The sequence below is a fragment of the Miscanthus floridulus genome, chromosome 9, assembly GCF_019320115.1.
Source record: "Miscanthus floridulus cultivar M001 chromosome 9, ASM1932011v1, whole genome shotgun sequence".
NCBI lineage: Eukaryota > Viridiplantae > Streptophyta > Magnoliopsida > Poales > Poaceae > Miscanthus > Miscanthus floridulus.
The window spans coordinates 22,296,951-22,314,646 of NC_089588.1; the positions used below are offsets into that span (position 1 = coordinate 22,296,951).

Sequence of the window (17,696 nt, forward strand, 5' to 3'; positions counted from 1 at the left end):
TGTGTTACTATATTAAGCGCTAAGTCTCTTAAAAGACATGCTTTGTATGCACCAATTATAGTTGACTCTTCTTTAGAATATTTTTATCGTTTTGGAAACATTTTTATGGCTTATGAGGAACAACTGTATGCTATATTCCTAGAACAAATATTTTAATGGCTCGTTAGCTGGTAACCCCAGCAGGAAGTTGCATCCAGACTTCATATAGCTTTCTTAAAAGCTGAGATTTATCTCCTTCGTGATGTATTTTTAGATAAAGAAATTTTAGAGTATCGATCCCATCAGTGCACTGAAACAAAGTCTAGACCGTTAACATAATTTGCCTAGGAAACCAGTTTTAAATAGTTACTATATATATGCTCGTGCGTTGCACGGGGTAACAAATTTGTATCCATATGTACAATAATGCACGTGTCTTATGGTTTAGAAGAACATATTAACAAATTTTTATCCATATCTACGACGATGCACATAGCTTATGTTTTCGACGAACATATTAAGAAATATACAAATTTGATTACATAAAGCTGACGCACGAGGCGAGCGGGGCGTAGACGCACGGGCACACGCGCATGGGCATGCGCTGACGGGTGAGTGTGGCGAGCATTTGCAGGTGCTCGCCGCCGCCGGCACAGGCTGGAGCTAGGGTACGCACGCACGGGCGAAGCGTAGCACACGGTGAGCACGTCGCAGAGCGCGGCGAGCGCCGCCGCCGCCGCCAACACATACTGGAATTGGGTCACCCGCATGCATGGCGAGACGCATGCTCCCGCGTCCGCCGGGACTACGCACGGCAACAGGTCGTGGTTGCCCGCCGCCACTGACACAGGTAGGAGCTAGGGCGCGTGCGGGGGCGTGATTTATTTGCGGGGAGGTGGGCCTCGACGCGGACCCATGCAAGCAGGGCAACGCCGGAGCGTGCGGGGTTCACGTTCCGGACTCGCCATTAAGCTGGGGCGAAGCGAATAATACTTGGCATTTGGGCGACACAGATTCTCGGACAGGGACCCACGCGGGCGGGGTGATGCGGGAGCCACAGATTAAGCTGGGCTAAGCGAATTAGGTTTTTTTTAGGTGTAGAGATGCAGAGATAGAGAATAATAATTAGGTTAGATTTTCAATTGTAGAACATATTTTATATGAGTAGTCTGTCACGTTTTGTATTTTTATCTTAGCGTGGCGACGCTGTGCACGTACCGGACTCGGACTCGTACTCGTGATTGGTTATCTTCCACACGTATTAGCCGTGCAGGGAGGGGCTAGCCGGATTAAGCTGGCAAAAGCATTAAGAGCTGGGGGACCCACGCTAGTACATCCGACGATAACATTACTAATTTTTTTGGAAAAAGTCTACTCCACCCCCAACTATGGGGGTGGTCTACATAACCCCCTCAACTATGAAACGATCTGATTTACCCTCTAAACTTTTCAAAACCGTCTATTTTATCCCCCAGGCGGTTTTCAGCGGCGGTTTTACTACAGTAACGGGGGTTTTCAGCGGCAGTTTTACTACAGTGGCAGGGGTTTTGTCTTTTTTTTTTCTTATTTCCGCTGAATCTTTGAAAAATCATAGTAAATCACAGAAAAATCATAAAATAGAAAATCTAATTTTGTTGGACTCCACATGAGTAGATCTACACAGCGAACATATAATATAGTACGCTTTAGTATAAAGTTTTTGCTGTAGCTTTAGATTAATTGGAAAATCCAATTTTGTCTGTAATTAATTAGAATAATTCATAGCTGCAGCTTCTATGGTCCAATTGTGGTGAAATTTTTATGGTAGGTTAATTATTATATGCTTAAACTATAGTAAAAATTTCGTACTCATTGGACCATGTATAACTTAGTTATAGATAAATTCCAATTAATTACAGACAAAATTAGATTTTCTAATTAATATAAATCTACAGTAAAAGTTTTGTGCTAAAGTGTACCATATTATATGTTCACTGTGTAGATCTACTCATGTAGAGTCCAACAAAATTAGATTTTCCATTTTATGATTTTTCTGTGATTTACTATGATTTTTCAAAGATTCAGCGGAAATAAGAAAAACCCATATGCTGTAGCAAACACATGTTACTGTAGCAAAACCGCCACTGAAACCGCTTGGGGGGTAAAATAGATGGTTTTGGAAAGTTCAGGGGGTAAATCAGACCGTTTCATAGTTGAGGGGTTATGTAGACCACCCCATAGTTGGGGGGGTGGAGTAGACTTTTTCCCTAATTTTTTAGGTGTAATAATAGATAAACCAGCCCAACCCAGACCACGTAGTGTACATACGAAAATGAAGCCCAACTAAGTAAGCCCACGAACGCACACCTGGACCTGGTGAGGGCGACACATGTCCAGCTCGGCCACCTCCCCCCGGTCCCCCCAGCTCCGGCGCCCGCCGAGGCGGCGCTGGAGACCGGACCAGATCACGGGCCGTGGCGTCCCACCTCCGACCTGACCCTCGCCGTCCACCAACGCGGCCCCGAGTCAGCCGTCCAGCGACAGCAACTGTCCCCCGAATTGGCCTGGCCTGCTCCGACGACGGTCCAACCTCCGACGAGGCTCCGACCCCAATGCCGGTAGCAGCTCCTCGAACCACGCTTTCCACATGGAGATTCTCTGACGCCCGCCGCGTTCTCTTGTCCCGCCGCGCGCAGGGCTCGTCGTCGCGGCACGGCGCGCGCGCGTCGCGTGGCTCACACGGTTGGTGGCCGGTGGCCCGCACATGGGGGCCATCATGGGGGAAGCAATCAAGCAGGAGCCGGGGGAGGGTGCTGTGCCTATCGGCGAGGCGATTCGTCGTGCAAGATTTGCAGCTGCAGGTGAGGATCAGGCGAATCGCACGAACAATCATGGAATTGTGGTTGTACCTCCAACGTAAGGATTCACTACGTAAGCGAATCGCACGCAGGACCCCCTCGTGTTCTTGCTGTTCTAACCACGTTATCCGTGATAGGATTCTTTGATAAAATCATGGGTAGGTGTGCTGCCTTGTACCGTACATGCTTTACAAATTTCTTGGGCTACAACTATATGAGCTTTGATTAAGAAATAGCAGAGAAAGCATGCCACACTGCTCTGGGCACTTTTGTTTTGCTACTGCTCCAGGGGGGGGTGGGGGGGGGGGGGGGGGGGGGGGGGCGATGAGGGTAAGAAACAACAAAGGGTGGTGTTGGTTAAGAGTGACGAGGTACAACTTACCTGGTGGAAATATCATTCCAATCTTGTTTAGAAAGCCAAGCTATTTTTTTCCCCTGAAGAGGACCTACATGATGCCACCTCTCTAATACAAATGTCCAGTCCAAGTCACGAGTCATTGCAACATCAGCTCTGGGAGGAATTAGATATCGATTTGAACATTGGAGACTGATTGTTGCCTTGGACCTTAGCTTGCTAAGCATGTCAGCAGGAATCTACCGAGTGCAACTTGGTAGTCCTTTTGTTTTCAGTAGTTAGGCAGATAGGTCATGCAAGTGACTTTGACAAAGTTCTTTTTTTTTTGGTTACTATCCATTTTCAGCGTTCACTATGCGTCTGCTTATTCGTAGGTGTTGAAAACTTGATTTATTTATTGATTTGTTTTTTTTTGCTTTCTGGCTAGGCTCATCTTTCAGTTTCAGGTACAGCCCAGTCTTCTGAAAGAGAAATCAGTTGACCATCCATTGCCACCCTTGTTTCATGATGTGCTGCTTGGATAACCAAACCTGATTTCTTCTTGTTGCTCTATGTGCTAGGATGAAAACGAACTATTCACCACAGTTGCCAGTTGATTTTACTTATATCTACAGAAGCACAATTTGCTCTTTACATAGACAAAATATCAGTTGTCTTCTACTGCCGCTCTATCACTCTTACATTTTGGAGTTGATGCTGGAATCTTTTACCATTAGCTACCTCATACTGCATTATGTTATTGGTGGGGCCATGCTGTAATATTAATTTTGTCCCCCCAAGAAAATTTGTGCCAACAGAAAAGAAAAAGGCTGACGTAACCATTAGTATCTTGATAAACTAACCACTCAACAAAATAGAAAATAGCATAGCCTTTAACATGTGCCAATCTAGACTTGCCTTTTGTTTGACCTAGAGGAAGACTAGCTTCTTGACCGAGAACCATGTTTTTATCTTCAAAAGATACAGGCACCATGCTCAGCCTGACAGGCTGTCTGCATTATTTCAACTAGTTAACCAATAGTGTGCATCTTTTTTCATATAAACTGAAAGGAGACTCTGCAGTATCGGTGTGGTCATCTTTACTTCATTGGCCACTTGGTGATTCTTCATTTTTCAGTTCTTCATCGTGTAACTTATGCTGTATTAGGAAGTGTATATTGGTAATCAAAGATGATACTTTAAGGAACCTTCTGGTTATAAGGAGACCACACTGAGCTGATGCTCAGAATATACGAGACAACAGTTTGGTATGCTGCGGTTGTCTTCTGCTATCGCTAGAGATGCTTACAACAACTTAAGGCATTTGATTGGAGGAATTCCTAATGATCTTTGTCCACTAGGTTAAGTTGTGTTATGTTGATGATATGCTCGAAGTCTTCTCTCCCTTGTTGCAACTTTTTCTTTCATGCTTAGTGATGATCATCAGATCCCCCAATTATGACTAGTAGTCTAGGAGCAAAGTGAATTCGTTATAAACATTTATGTTAATGGCCAATTCCATCAATGTCTCCTGAAATCATCACGAAGGTTTCACGCATATTATACTGAAATTTAATGTTTTCTTTCCTTTTCCAGTTGCATTGCTTGCTAGCTATGATTAGGATGATACTGAGGCATTCCACCTGCCGGCCTTAACTCATCTGATGTCATTGACAGAAGGCGTTCCATGAGCATGGTAAGCTACAAGCTACTAAGTGCCTGAAGCCATGGTTGACTAAATGGACCATAAAGTTGTCCCTATCAGTTTCAGGCAATTAATTAGAGCCCTCCAAGATGAAATCTGGGACATATATATATGATATTTGAATGCACTAAAGCATATAACTCTGGCACCAGATCAGTTACTTATTCTTTCTGGCAAAACCTGTGCACTGTTACATTTTTATATATTTGGTTTTGAAGGTAGTTGTGTGACTGTGTTCTGTAACTATCCCAATCTGTCAATTCCATTTTAGAAGTAATCAATTTTCGTTTTTATTTCCTAGTATTGTTAAATTGTGCTCTGAAATCCTTTCTATGTTGAACATGAGAAGGAGAGTGCTAAATTGCTAAATGAATTCATAGTGCAGACTTAATCTCTTATGATGTTCCGGTTCCACCATCTTAGCTTGTCCTTGTGTACCAAAAACATTTCTGACTAATGCTTATTTGTTGTTGTTGTTGTGTGTGTGGGTGGGGGGGGGGGGGGGGGGGGGGGGGGGAATCAACACATCATCAGCATTTGCAAGTTCTGCTGTGCGTCATTATACTCCATCCCCAAGCTGCTGCCACTGCCGTTCTCTGGAATCAATCATATTCAAAAGGTTCAGATTAATAGGAACATACAGCTTGGAGCCAAGAAGTCTGTGTGGCGATATTGTTTTCTGTAAGTTCCTCTTTGCAACAACTTTGTTGGATTGTCCTCATTCAATTCCACTGTATTAGCAACATCTAGTAATTATTCATATGACGCGAAAATGACTGCAATGACTATATTAAGAATCTGCCAAGTGCCAAAAGATAACTACTTAATTATCATCCTACAATAACGGCGCTGTATAATTTGACATGAAATAAAGAATTCAATCTGGAAACAAGTTGGTGTCATGAGCTCATTGGTCACTGACTCACTGGTAGTTATTGAACACACATTGTATGATATATGTAAATTGTGTTTCAGCTGGTCATATCAAATATAAAGTTTAAGTGTGTATACTATTTTTATATAAGACACATCATAGATGAAGTTTAAGCGTCGCATTTTTTATGGATCAGATTATATTGTCGGAACACATACTGTGCACAATGTTGAAGTTCGAAGCATATGCTCTGCATCTAGGGTTGCATTTATTGCTTTTTTTTATTATAATTGCTATGTGACTACATTTTAAGATCACACAGCAAATAGCAACACAACATATATAGAATTTCTTATTCGTATATGGACTATATGACAAAATGCTGACACGTAGCAAGAAGCGCTACAGGAATATGCCCCCAGCTCCTTCTGAGTTTCTTCTGCTTCTTTCTGACAGGTCACCAAAAATGACACATCACAGTTTATTTTCGGGAGTATGTATACCCTGAAGTTGGTAGAGGCACACAAAGGGCCAAACACCTTTGGTCATATCCATGTTACACTATGGCTACCAGATGCAGACAGTTTAGCTTGCATTAGCACGAGGGTCCGCACGCTTTTCTCTTCCAACCTTGTCTCCCCACTTTGCCTCCTTGTTCTGTATATATGTGAACTAAATCACATAGGCCAAACCAACTCTTATGGTAGTCGCAAGCAAATGGAGACCATTTCATATCCTTGTTCTCCTCTTCTCTTCTTTCCTACACATGAAGAGAGTAGCTATTCACTATGGTCTCCTCCACTCACCCTCCATGAGAATGCCGCCATACCTGCTGATCCTTCTCCTGATGTAAGAGAAGATTGTGAGTTCTTTGACACCATTGCTATTGATTCTAGTGATTCCCATGACCAACATGCCTTTGATGTTGATGTGTTCACCCATTGTGACGAGAGGTTTCTGTGCCAAGAGAGTGCTAATCTGGCAGCTATCCAAGATGAGCTCATGGAGGAGAACAGTTTGAGTGATCTCCTTCTCACTGGTGCAGATGCGGTTGAGGCTGGGGATTCAAGCCTTGCCTTGGCAGTGCTTTCAAAACTTAATGGTCTCCTCGCTGGCACCTGTGAGAATGCTGCAACCAGCTCTTTCGGTCGCCTGGCCTACTACTTTGCCCAAGGTCTGCAATCCCGGATGTCTGGTGCATGCTCTCCATGCTACCCGCCAGATCCAGTGCAGTCTGGTATCATGTTGGGGCACCAGATGATCCAAGAGCTGTCTCCATATGTCAAGTTTGCACACTTCACCGCCAATCAGGCCATTCTAGATGCCACCATAGGCGACATGGATATTCATGTCGTCGACTTCAACCTTGGCGAGGGCATACAATGGCCATCGCTCATGTCAGACCTTGCTCGCCTTGGCGGCAAGTCATTCCACCTTACAGCAATCATAACAGATGCTGTTTACAGTGACGACACTCATCAAGCAGCTGCGCGGCGGCTTTCGGAGTTTGCCGAGTCCTTAAACCTTCCTTTCCAGTACAACTCTCTCTGCATACACCATGAGGAGGACCTGGACGACTTCTCCAGGAACTGTGGAGGCTCAGTGGTTGTCTCATGTGACACAACGAACTTGTGTTACAGATCAGGTAGCAAGTTACAGATGCTGCTACTTGGCAGTGTGAGGAAGTTACAACCCAAGTCAGTGGTGGTCATAGAAGAAGAGCTGGTCAGAATTGGGAAAGAGGCCTGTTTGTCCCAGGCCTCCTTTGTGGAGTTCTTCTTTGAGGCATTGCACCATTTCACCACGGTGTTTGAGTCCCTGTCGAGCTGTTTCAGCAGCAGTAGCAACAACAGGGCGTGCCTGAGGCTTGTGGAGAAGGATATGGTGGGGCCAAAGATACAGGACTTAGTGGGGCAGTATGGGTCCGTGAGACCAGAGGCCGCCACTGCTCCGAAGGCTTTGGAAGGGTTTACATCTTGTGAGCTGAGTGCTTTCAATATTGCTCAGGCTAGGATGCTGGTTGGGCTGTTCAACAGGAGCTTTTGGACTGCGCATGAGAAGGGCAGGCTTCAGCTGTGCTGGAAGTCCAGACCTTTGATCTCTGTGTCTGTCTGGACTCCTGTATGAAAGGAAATGAGTTTGTGATTGTTTCATTAGGGATAAATTTTCTTGTAAGAGTTTGCACTGGAGATTTTTCTTTTTCTTTTTTGCTGGAAGATTATTTGTAGAATGCAACTATTCAGTGCAAGAATTATATTAGATGTTTTGGTCGATTCTTCCGACTTTTATTATCAGGTTGGTACCAACTTCTATCCAGCCTTTCAGACTTTCAGTTTCAGGCTTCATGGTATTATATAGGCTATTATAAGATTTAAGGACTGTTTGTTTGGAGACCTTCCAAGCAGCTCCCAGCCCAGAGAGCAATCAGGTCTCCAAAATTAGCCTGGGCTCAAACCAAGCAGACCTCTAATGCAGCGAGCACAGAGCAGAGCAGCTATGAGCCCGGCCTGTTGGCTGCAGCTGCTGCTACTGTTTACACAGTAGCTTGCCTTTTGGTTTTGCATTTTTCTTCTGTTCTCCTACCAAATATTTCCCCCTGAAAAACATAGGCCCTGTTTGGTTCCCGCCTCCTAAAATTTTTAGGAGCTAAAAGTTTTAGAGCTTTTAGCAGCCATCTAAAACCTTCTAAAAATGTGTTTGGTTCCACATACTAAAAGTGACTAAAAGCAATAAGTACTGTTGAACAAAGACACTTTTGCCCTTCTTCCTCCTACCCCTGCTGTCCCTGTGCTCTTCCTCGCCTCCGCCGCGATGGCCCTCGGCGGCACGGCGCCCGCCGCCTCCCGCTCCGGCGAGGCCGGCTCCACCGCAGGCGCGCGCCCCTCCGCCCGCCGCACCACCAGCCGCCTGAGCGAATCTCGGGCTAGAGGAGGAACAACCCCCTGGGCGAATCGGCGATGGCGACCCACCCGGCCTCCCCGACCGCCGGCGCCGACTGGGGCTCCATCCCAGTCTCCGTCGACGATGAGCCCGACGCCGACATCGCCTTCACCTCCACCAAGGCGCAGGACCTCGCGCAACCGCTCGTCGTCGCGCAGATCCCCTTCAAGATCCAGCCTAGCCGACGGCGTCCAGGGGGAGCAGCGGGCCGCCGGCGTCGGGGGAGCGGCAGGGCGGCCTGGGCCTAGGGGCGGCAGATCCGGCAGCGGGAGCCCCGACGCTCCGGCAGGTCCAGCAGCTGGAGCTCCGGTGCCGTCATCTGCCTCCGCCGGGTTTGGGCGTGAAGGGGCGGCGGATCTGCCGGGGGGAGGGCGCGGACCGGAGGCGCGAGGGGTGGGCCCGTGCAGCGGCAGCGGGGGGGGGGGGGGGGGGGGGGTGGGAGAGAGAGGGGTAGTGGGGGTCCAGATGGACTTTAGGAGGTTTTAGGAGGGGGTGGAGCTCCTAAAGTTTTTGACCCATTCTAAAGTTTTTATGAGGTTTTAGGAGGAGGTGTTTGGTTCTTTAGGCAAATTCTATCCAGATTTTAGCTCCTAAAACTTTTAGGAGGGGTAACCAAACAATGCCATATATCTAAGCGAGCTTGCAACTTGTTTGACTATGCCCTGCCCTGATTGGCAACCGGCTTTTGGGGCTGCTGCTTCGCCACCGCAACCTGACTGGTAGTGCCGAAGGACAAGGAACTTAGAAACCGGATTTTAGGAGAGGCTCACTCTTCTAAACTATCCATTCATCTGGGTAGTAATAAAATGTATCAGGACTTGAAGACCCATTTTTGGTGGACCAAAATAAAGAAAAAAATTACAGCTTATGTTGCTAAATGTGATAATTGTTGTCGAGTTAAGGCTGTTCATTTGAAACCTGCTGAACTACTTCAACCACTGCCCGTTCTAGGTTGAAAGTGGGAAGAAGTTTTATTGTTGGACTTCCACCTACTCATAAGAATTTTGATTCCATATGGGTGATTGTGGATCGCCTAATTAAGTCTGCATATTTCTTTCCAGTCAGAACCAACTATTGACCACATGAGTATGCTGAGTTGTATTTCTCCCACATAGTACGTCTACATGGTGTGCCAAGAACCATTGTGTCTGACAGAGGGCCTTAGTTCACTGCTCGTTTTTAGGAACATTTGCACAAGATGTTAGGCACCAATTTAGTTAGAAGTTCTGCCTATCACCCTCAGACCTCCGGGCAAACTGAACGTGTAAATCAAATATTGGAAGACATATTGAGAGCTTGTGTCATCTCTTCAAAAGGTTCATAGGAAAAATGGTTACCTTTAGCTGAGTTTTCCTATAACAATAGTTATCAAGAGAGTATTAAGATGTCTTCTTTTGAAGCTTTGTATGGCCGTAAATGTAGAACTCCTTTGAATTGGGTTGAACCCGGAGAAAGGAGATACTATGGTATTGATTTTGTCAAAGAGGCTGATATGTATGTATGGCACTAATTTACTTTCGGGTAGCTTTGATACAGAAGTATATGTATGTGTATGCATATATGGAAGTATTTAGTTGCAACCTAGAGTCCAGATTTACATTTTTGCATATATATAAGTGTTGGGTTTAGCTGTAATAAAATTCTTGTGCAGGTATACTAACAACGAATCGTGTAGCCCGATTAGTTATGTATATTGAGAGAACATATGTATGTCACCATGTATGTTGTTAGAATTTTAATTTTTTCCTAAGATTCGTGAGGACGTACGGAACGTGCATGCATCATGTTCACTCGTGCATTTACATTTTTGCATTCCTCCCTTACTTATAATTGCTTACCCCATCCATTAAATTTCTTCTCACGTATGATATCTTCTCACAAAGAGTTGCATAGTTTGCTACAGATGGCAGCACCAGGAGCCCCGCCTCGTAGTGGCACGTACCTGGCTGTGTTTGGCACTCCTACCTTGCTGTGGAGGGTGCTAAATTGTGGCAGAACCGCCTAAAATAGCATGCTTCCAGAGGCGCTCGTCTTCCACCAGACACTAAGCGCCCCGAAAGTAAGCTACACCAGATGGTTCCGTCGAGCACATCCCAAGAGAGAACTCGAATAATCCACGTTTTTCCTCCAGGATCCAATAATGAGAACGAGTTTACAATATTAGTCCATTTCATACAACGAGAGTTCTTAGAAAGACATTATTACAATACTAAGTTCAGAGTGCGAAATTTAAACAGCGAAATTACAATAAACATCTAACGGTAGAATACAAGGATCCGTCTGTGCCCACCAGAAGAATCCTCCACACAACAGCTACTCTTCAAGCTGCACCTACAATAGGGGTAAATAAACCTGAGTACACAATTGTCAGTGCGGGACCCACGGGATACCCCGCAAGGAAGGAAGAAGACCTAGTCTAACTAGGATTCTTCTCCTGTAATCTTAGTAGCAGTGTTACTCCGTAATCCTACTAGGAATTCTCATTGTAGACCGACTAGGACTCTGACCTCCTGACTATATAAAGGAGGGCAGGGCTTCTTAGATAGAGAGTTCAACAGAACAATTGTACGACACAACGCTTCATAATCAATCCAACGCAAAAGCTAACACTGACTGGACGTAGGGATATTACTCGATCTGCGATCGAGGGCCTGAACTAGGATAAATCGACTGTCTCTTGCGTTAACCATCGAGTTCTGCATACGCTGAAACCCGAACATACTACCCCGGATACCCCCGTGGCAGGCTATCGGTGGTCAAACATCGACAGCTGGCGTCCCAGGTAGGGGCTTTCGGTGACTTTGCATCCAAGAGCTTGATGGACCTCGACAACATGATCTTCTCGAAGGGATCGACCTTCATCTTCGGTTCATGGATCTGCAAGGAAGGCGACGATGACAAGCTCCAAGGCCATCTCCTTGAAGATTCAGATCATCATCAGGACCATCCTATTTCGACGATAATGACAGATCAGCTTGCCGGAAGATTCGCACAGCTCAATCCGACTCAGTTCTCGCAAATTCACGTGTCCGATTCAAACTCAAGTTCCGCTTCCGAAACGAAGTCTTATCCGAGTTCTTTCGGAAAACCGAGTTCTTTTCTGACAAAGCTCCGGGACATGACGTGAACCTGTCAAGAATACTACTCGGAGTACACCTAGAATATTTCAAAGAAGTCGGGTCTTTTTCCGTTCGGACTCCACAACATGGCAACATCCTATCAGACATGGCACGAAGGATCCACTTATCCCATGCTTAGAATGCCACTGAAGGGAGCCCATGAAGGTCTCGTTTTAACCATAACATCTCAAGACTGCATCATTCACTGGCCAGATACCGTTCCTGAGGATGACGACGCCCAACTAGTCGATGACACGACAACAGCAATTCTACCCTACCCAACTACTTTGAGACCTCTACTGAAGTCATCAACAGCTCTGCCAGTACGAAAATCAACGACGATGACAGAACAACTCACGCTAGAGAAGTACTCATGATTCGCTGTCCTCGATCACCATTGATCCCCCCAGAAGCACCCGACGTAAGGTCTTCAGATGAATCCGAGTCCAACATATCACCATTTATCCAGGGACACGATGGTGAGACTGAGAGCCAGAGGCAAGCAAGAGAAAGAAAGAACAAATTGAAACAAGGACGACAACGCCGTGCGAAATAGCGGAAAGACACTTGGATCAAATATGAATCAGACCTAGCTGAGTACAATAGAAGAAAATCAGAACGAGAAATCGAAGAAGGATGAGCAGCGAATACACCCTACGATAAGATCCGGGAAGCACTAGAAGAACTCAGGGCGACCTCACATCCCAATGAGAAACAAGAACAGCTTCGAGATTTCCTTCGATCAACAGTCTTTAAAACGAACGACGGAAAGGCAACATCTCATGAACAGGAAGATCAAAATCAAAGGAAGTCTACTTTCGAAAGACTAGGACCAAGTGGAAGTCACAACGGAGGAAGCCGAAGAAATCACAGTCAAAATAACCGAGTCGAGCAACCAAGAAAGGACAGAAGCAGAGCACCTACTCGGACAGCCACACAAAACTACTCTCACCAAGACAACAGTTGGCAAGAAGGGGGCGTAGAATCAGAATATACAGAAGCCAGAACACATGATAGATTTCCCTGTTTTGCAAATAGACTCGCTTCGATTCGACTACCTCACAAGTTCAAACCGTCCAACCACTCCAAGTACGACGGCAAGACCGAACCAAAGCAATGGCTCAGGATTTACTCACAATCGATTGAATTAGCCAGAGGAGACGATGATATCAAAACCTTGTACTTCCCCATGGCCCTAGAAACCATGCCTCTTCAATGGTTTGACAAATTAAATCCCGGATCAATCAGAAATTGGGAAGACTTACAAAGAGCTTTCTGTGAAAATTTTGTGAAAATTATTACACATCCAATTACCCACGCAGAATTAAAAGGACTCAAACAGAAAGGAGGTGAAAGTCTCAGAAATTACTATCGACGATTTGGCGAACTACGAGCTCAAGTACATGACATCACACAACGAGAAGTAATCGAAGCTTTCTCTCACGGAATCGTGGCTAGGTGGCAATTCCAAGACTTCTGCAAAGAAAACCCAAGAAATAACAAAGAATTCAGAAGAACAGTAGAAAGGATGATTACTGCAGAAGAAAAAACAAGAGAAAGATTCCCAGAAAGGAACAACAGAGACAACCCGGACAGGCAAAATCCTCGAAACAACAGACATCAGGAGAGAAAGCGAGGTCCAGACAACACGGTAGCGATGACTGACAAATCAAAGAAATTTACCAAGCCCATAAGATATGACGACATTGAGAACATGCGTTGCCCTTTGCACCCCAACGGGAGGCACACCATCGGAAATTGCTACACCTTCAATGAAAGGTACACTAGAAAAGATAGCAAGGGAAGCAATAAAGAAGACAATCAGAAAAAAGAAGGAGACAACCATGATGACAAGGGATTCCAAAAATCCAGAGGGACAGTAGCAGTAATCTTTGCCGAGATTCCAGACTCCAGAAGCAAACATCAAGAAAAGCTAGCGCTACGAACAATAATGGCCGCAGAACCCGCTACACCAAGATATCTCAACTGGTCAGAGTACCCAATCCAATTATCAAGAGAAGACCAGTGGACCAGCGTAGGAAACGCAGGCCATTACCCATTGGTTCTAGATCCAACCATTGCCGGCATGACGGTTACGAAAGTACTAATCGATAGAGGAGCCGGACTCAACATCATCTTTTCAGAAACTCTAAGGAAGATGGGACTACAACTCGCCGGGATGATCACACCAACAAGCACACCTTTTTATGGCATAGTACCCGGCAAGGCAGCAATGCCACTTGGACAAATCACTCTACCGGTTACCTTTGGGACTCCCTCGAACTACCGCACAGAGTTCATCAAATTTGAAGTCGCAGATTTTGATTCCTCATATCATGCAATTCTTGGGCGCCCGGCACTAGCAAAATTCATGGCAATACCACATTATCCATACCTGTTGCTTAAGATGCCAGGGCCTAACGGAGTTCTTTCTCTTCGGAGCGATTTAAAGCGTGCATTTGACTGCGACGTACATGCGATCCAAATTGCAGCAAAGGCACAGGCAAACGATGGAAGAAAAGAAATAGCCACTATCGCCGCAGAAACAAGCCAAGAAGAACTAGAGATACCGGCTAAGAGACCAAGCATCCTAGCACCACCAAAAGAAGCCAACGTGAAGCAAATCGACCTAGGCACCGGTGATCCCACAAAAACAGCAACCATCAGTGCCCACCTATCGGCAAAATAGGAACTCGCGCTCACCAACTTTCTTCGGGACAACAAGGACATCTTCGCTTGGAAGCCGGCCGACATGCCAGGGGTCCCAAGAGAGTTGGCTGAGCACGGAACTGATATCAATGAAGGCCCCAAGCCTGTGAAGCAACGACTACGATGATTCTCTCCCGAGAAGAAGGCAGCAATTAAAAAGGAAATTACAAAACTAATGGCAGCTGGATTCATCAGAGAAATTCTCCATCCGGATTGGCTAGCAAATCCAGTTCTGGTACAGAAAAAGAACACAGACGAGTGGCACATATGTGTTGACTACATAGATCTCAACAAACACTGCCCAAAAGATCTGTTCGGGCTACCACGCATTGATCAGATAGTTGATTCAACAGCAGGATCTGCCCTATTATCTTTTCTTGATTGCTATTCCGGGTATCACCAGATCGCATTAAAAGAATAGGACCAAAGCAAGACATCTTTCATCACTCCGTTCGGCGCCTACTGCTACATGACCATGTCATTTGGACTTAAGAATGCTGGAGCCACTTACCAAAGAGCCATCCAAACATGCCTTGGTGATTAGATCGGTGAAAATGTAGAAGCATACGTGGATGACGTGGTTGTAAAAACAAAGAACCTGGATACACTGATTGAAGACTTAAAACAAACCTTCGAGAATCTAAAGAGGTGGAGGTGGAAATTGAACCCAAACAAGTGCGTATTCGGAGTTCCCTCAGGACAACTACTCGGATTCTTGGTCAGTCATCGTGGAATCGAAGCAAGCACCAAGCAAATTCGAGCAATAACAGAGATGAGCCCTCCTCGAAACATCAAAGACGTACAAAAACTAACAGGCTGCATGGCGGCACTCAACCGTTTCATATCAAGACTCGGCGAAAAAGGGTTGCCTTTCTTTAAACTACTAAAGAAGACAAACAAGTTCGAGTGGACGGAAGAAGCCAATGAAGCTTTTAAGAAACTTAAGGCATACCTCACCTCCTCACCAGTCCTCACACCTCCAAAGAAAGACGAAGACATGATGCTATACATTGCATCAACTACTACTGTAGTCAGCACGACAATAGTAGTGGAAAGGGAAGAAGAAGGGCGTGTGTATAAAGTACAATACCCAGTATACTACATCAGCGAAGTACTATCAGAATCAAAAATCCGGTATCCGCATGTGCAAAAACTACTCTACGCCCTACTGATCACTTCACGCAAGCTTCGTCACTATTTTGAAAGCCACAAGATTACCGTGGTGACAGATTTCCCACTAGGAGACATCTTACACAACAAAGACGCAACAGGACGCATATCCAAGTGGGCGGTTGAACTCGGTGCTCTCAACATCAATTTCACCCCGTGGAAAGCAATTAAATCTCAAGCCCTTGCTGATTTTGTTGCCGAATGGACATAAATTCAACAACCCGTATCAAGCGCCATCCTTGATCATTGGAAGATGTACTTTGATGGATCGCTTAAGCTAGGCGGAGCTGGTGCAGGCGTCCTCCTAATTTCTCCAGACGGAAGACAACTAAAGTATGTCCTTCAGATATTATGGCAAGCCACCAACAATGAAGTAGAATATGAAGCTCTCATACACGGGCTAAGAGTGGCTATTACCCTCGGAATCAAGCGACTACTCGTATACGGCGATTCAGCAGTAGTCATCAACCAAGTCAACAAAGATTGGGATTGCACCAAAGAAAACATGGGTGCTTACTATGCTAAAATCCGAAAACTCAAAAAACACTTCCAAGGACTAGAAATTCTACATGTCCTGCGGGATTCCAACATTGCAGCAGATGTTCTTGCCAAGCTTGGATCCGACAGGGCAAAGCTCCCACCCGGCGTATTCATAGAGGAGTTATCAGCTCCTTCTATCAAACAACCCGATGAGACAACCACAGAACTCACAGCCAAAGGCAACCAGATTCTGGTGATCAATACTTCATGGACATAGGTTTTTATTGATTACATCAAAGAGAATAAGTTGCCGACGGAAAAACAGCAAGCCACACAAGTCGTCCGTAGAAGCAAGAATTACGTCCTAGTAGGAGACAAGCTATACAGAAGAGCCGCATTATCAGGAGTACTCCTAAAATGCGTCTCATTTGAAGAAGGCAAACAAATCCTAGACGAAATACACTCAGGCTGCTGTGGAAATCACGCCGCTTCAAGAACACTAGTCGGCAAAGCATTCCGCACTGGTTTCTACTGGCCAACCGCTTTGAAAGACGCAGAAGAACTCGTCAGAAGATGCAAAAGTTGTCAGATGTTCGCAAGACAAGCTCATGTGCCAGCCCACAACCTCATCTGCATTCCACTCGCTTGGCCTTTCTCCTGCTGGGGGCTGGATCAAGTGGGACCTCTCAAGAAAGCAAAGGGCGGTTTCGAGTACATCTTTGTAGCAATCGACAAGTTCACCAAGTGGATCGAATACAAACCACTCACAAAATACAGCGCAGCCAAAGTGGTCGAGTTCATCTAAGATATTATGCACCGCTTCGGCATGCCCAATCGAATCATCACAGATTTGGGTTCTCCCTTCGCAGCTACAGAATTCAAAAGTTGGGCACATGATTGTGGCTTCAGTATAGATTACGCATCAGTCGCACATCCAGAAGCCAACGGACAGGTAGAAGGGGCTAATGGACTCATACTAGCCGGATTAAAACCAAGATTGTATGAAGAACTAGTAGACTATGGGTCAAAATGGATCGAAGAATTACCCAAAGTTGTATGGGGGCTACAGACTCAAATAAGCAGAGCCACCGGATACTCACCTTTCTTCCTGGTATACAGATCAGAAGCCATACTACCCGCAAACCTGATCTAGACGTCACCAAGGATAGAACAATACGATGAAGGAGAAGCAGAACACACCCAAAGATTAGAACTCGATAGCACAGAAGAAGTCAGAGTAAACGCTACCCTGCAATCAGCGAAATACCTCCATGGACTAAGGCACCACTATAACAAGAATACACAGTCTCGATCATTACAAGTCGGAGACTTAGCACTAAGAAGAATACAAAAAACCGACGGACTTCACAAACTACTCAGTCCATGGGAAGGTCCTTTTATCGTCGCAAAAGTCATCGGACCAGGCACATACAAGCTTATAACTGAAGATGGAAAAGAAGTCAACAATACATGGCACATCAGTCAGCTACAAAGATTCTACGCATAAAAACAACTCAAGGGAAAATATGTATACAAGACACAAGAGATC

General features: G+C 45.4%; 1 protein-coding gene across 5 annotated transcripts; it reads left to right on the forward strand.

Annotated features, from left to right (window-relative positions):
* Positions 1-2,318: 2,318 nt before the first annotated feature.
* On the forward strand, positions 2,319-8,003 carry LOC136481541 (scarecrow-like protein 23). Of its 5 annotated transcripts, none has more exons than XM_066478872.1 (5): positions 2,319-2,576; positions 2,655-2,819; positions 3,599-4,846; positions 5,390-5,536; positions 6,186-8,003. In XM_066478872.1, the coding sequence occupies exon 5, from the start codon at positions 6,225-6,227 to the stop codon at positions 7,854-7,856; it is 1,632 nt and encodes a 543-aa protein (XP_066334969.1). In that variant the 5' UTR covers positions 2,319-2,576; positions 2,655-2,819; positions 3,599-4,846; positions 5,390-5,536; positions 6,186-6,224; the 3' UTR covers positions 7,857-8,003. The 5 variants fall into 5 exon arrangements, 4 of the variants coding, with proteins under 4 accessions (XP_066334969.1, XP_066334968.1, XP_066334971.1 ...); XM_066478871.1 differs by having other exon boundaries at positions 4,747-4,846; XM_066478874.1 differs by having other exon boundaries at positions 2,319-2,572; positions 4,747-4,846.
* Positions 8,004-17,696: the final 9,693 nt, after the last annotated feature.

Excerpts from the sequence above, each read along its gene's own strand:
- LOC136481541 (XM_066478872.1), top strand. The coding sequence starts at position 6,225 with ATGTATACCCTGAAGTTGGTAGAGGCACACAAAGGGCCAAACACCTTT.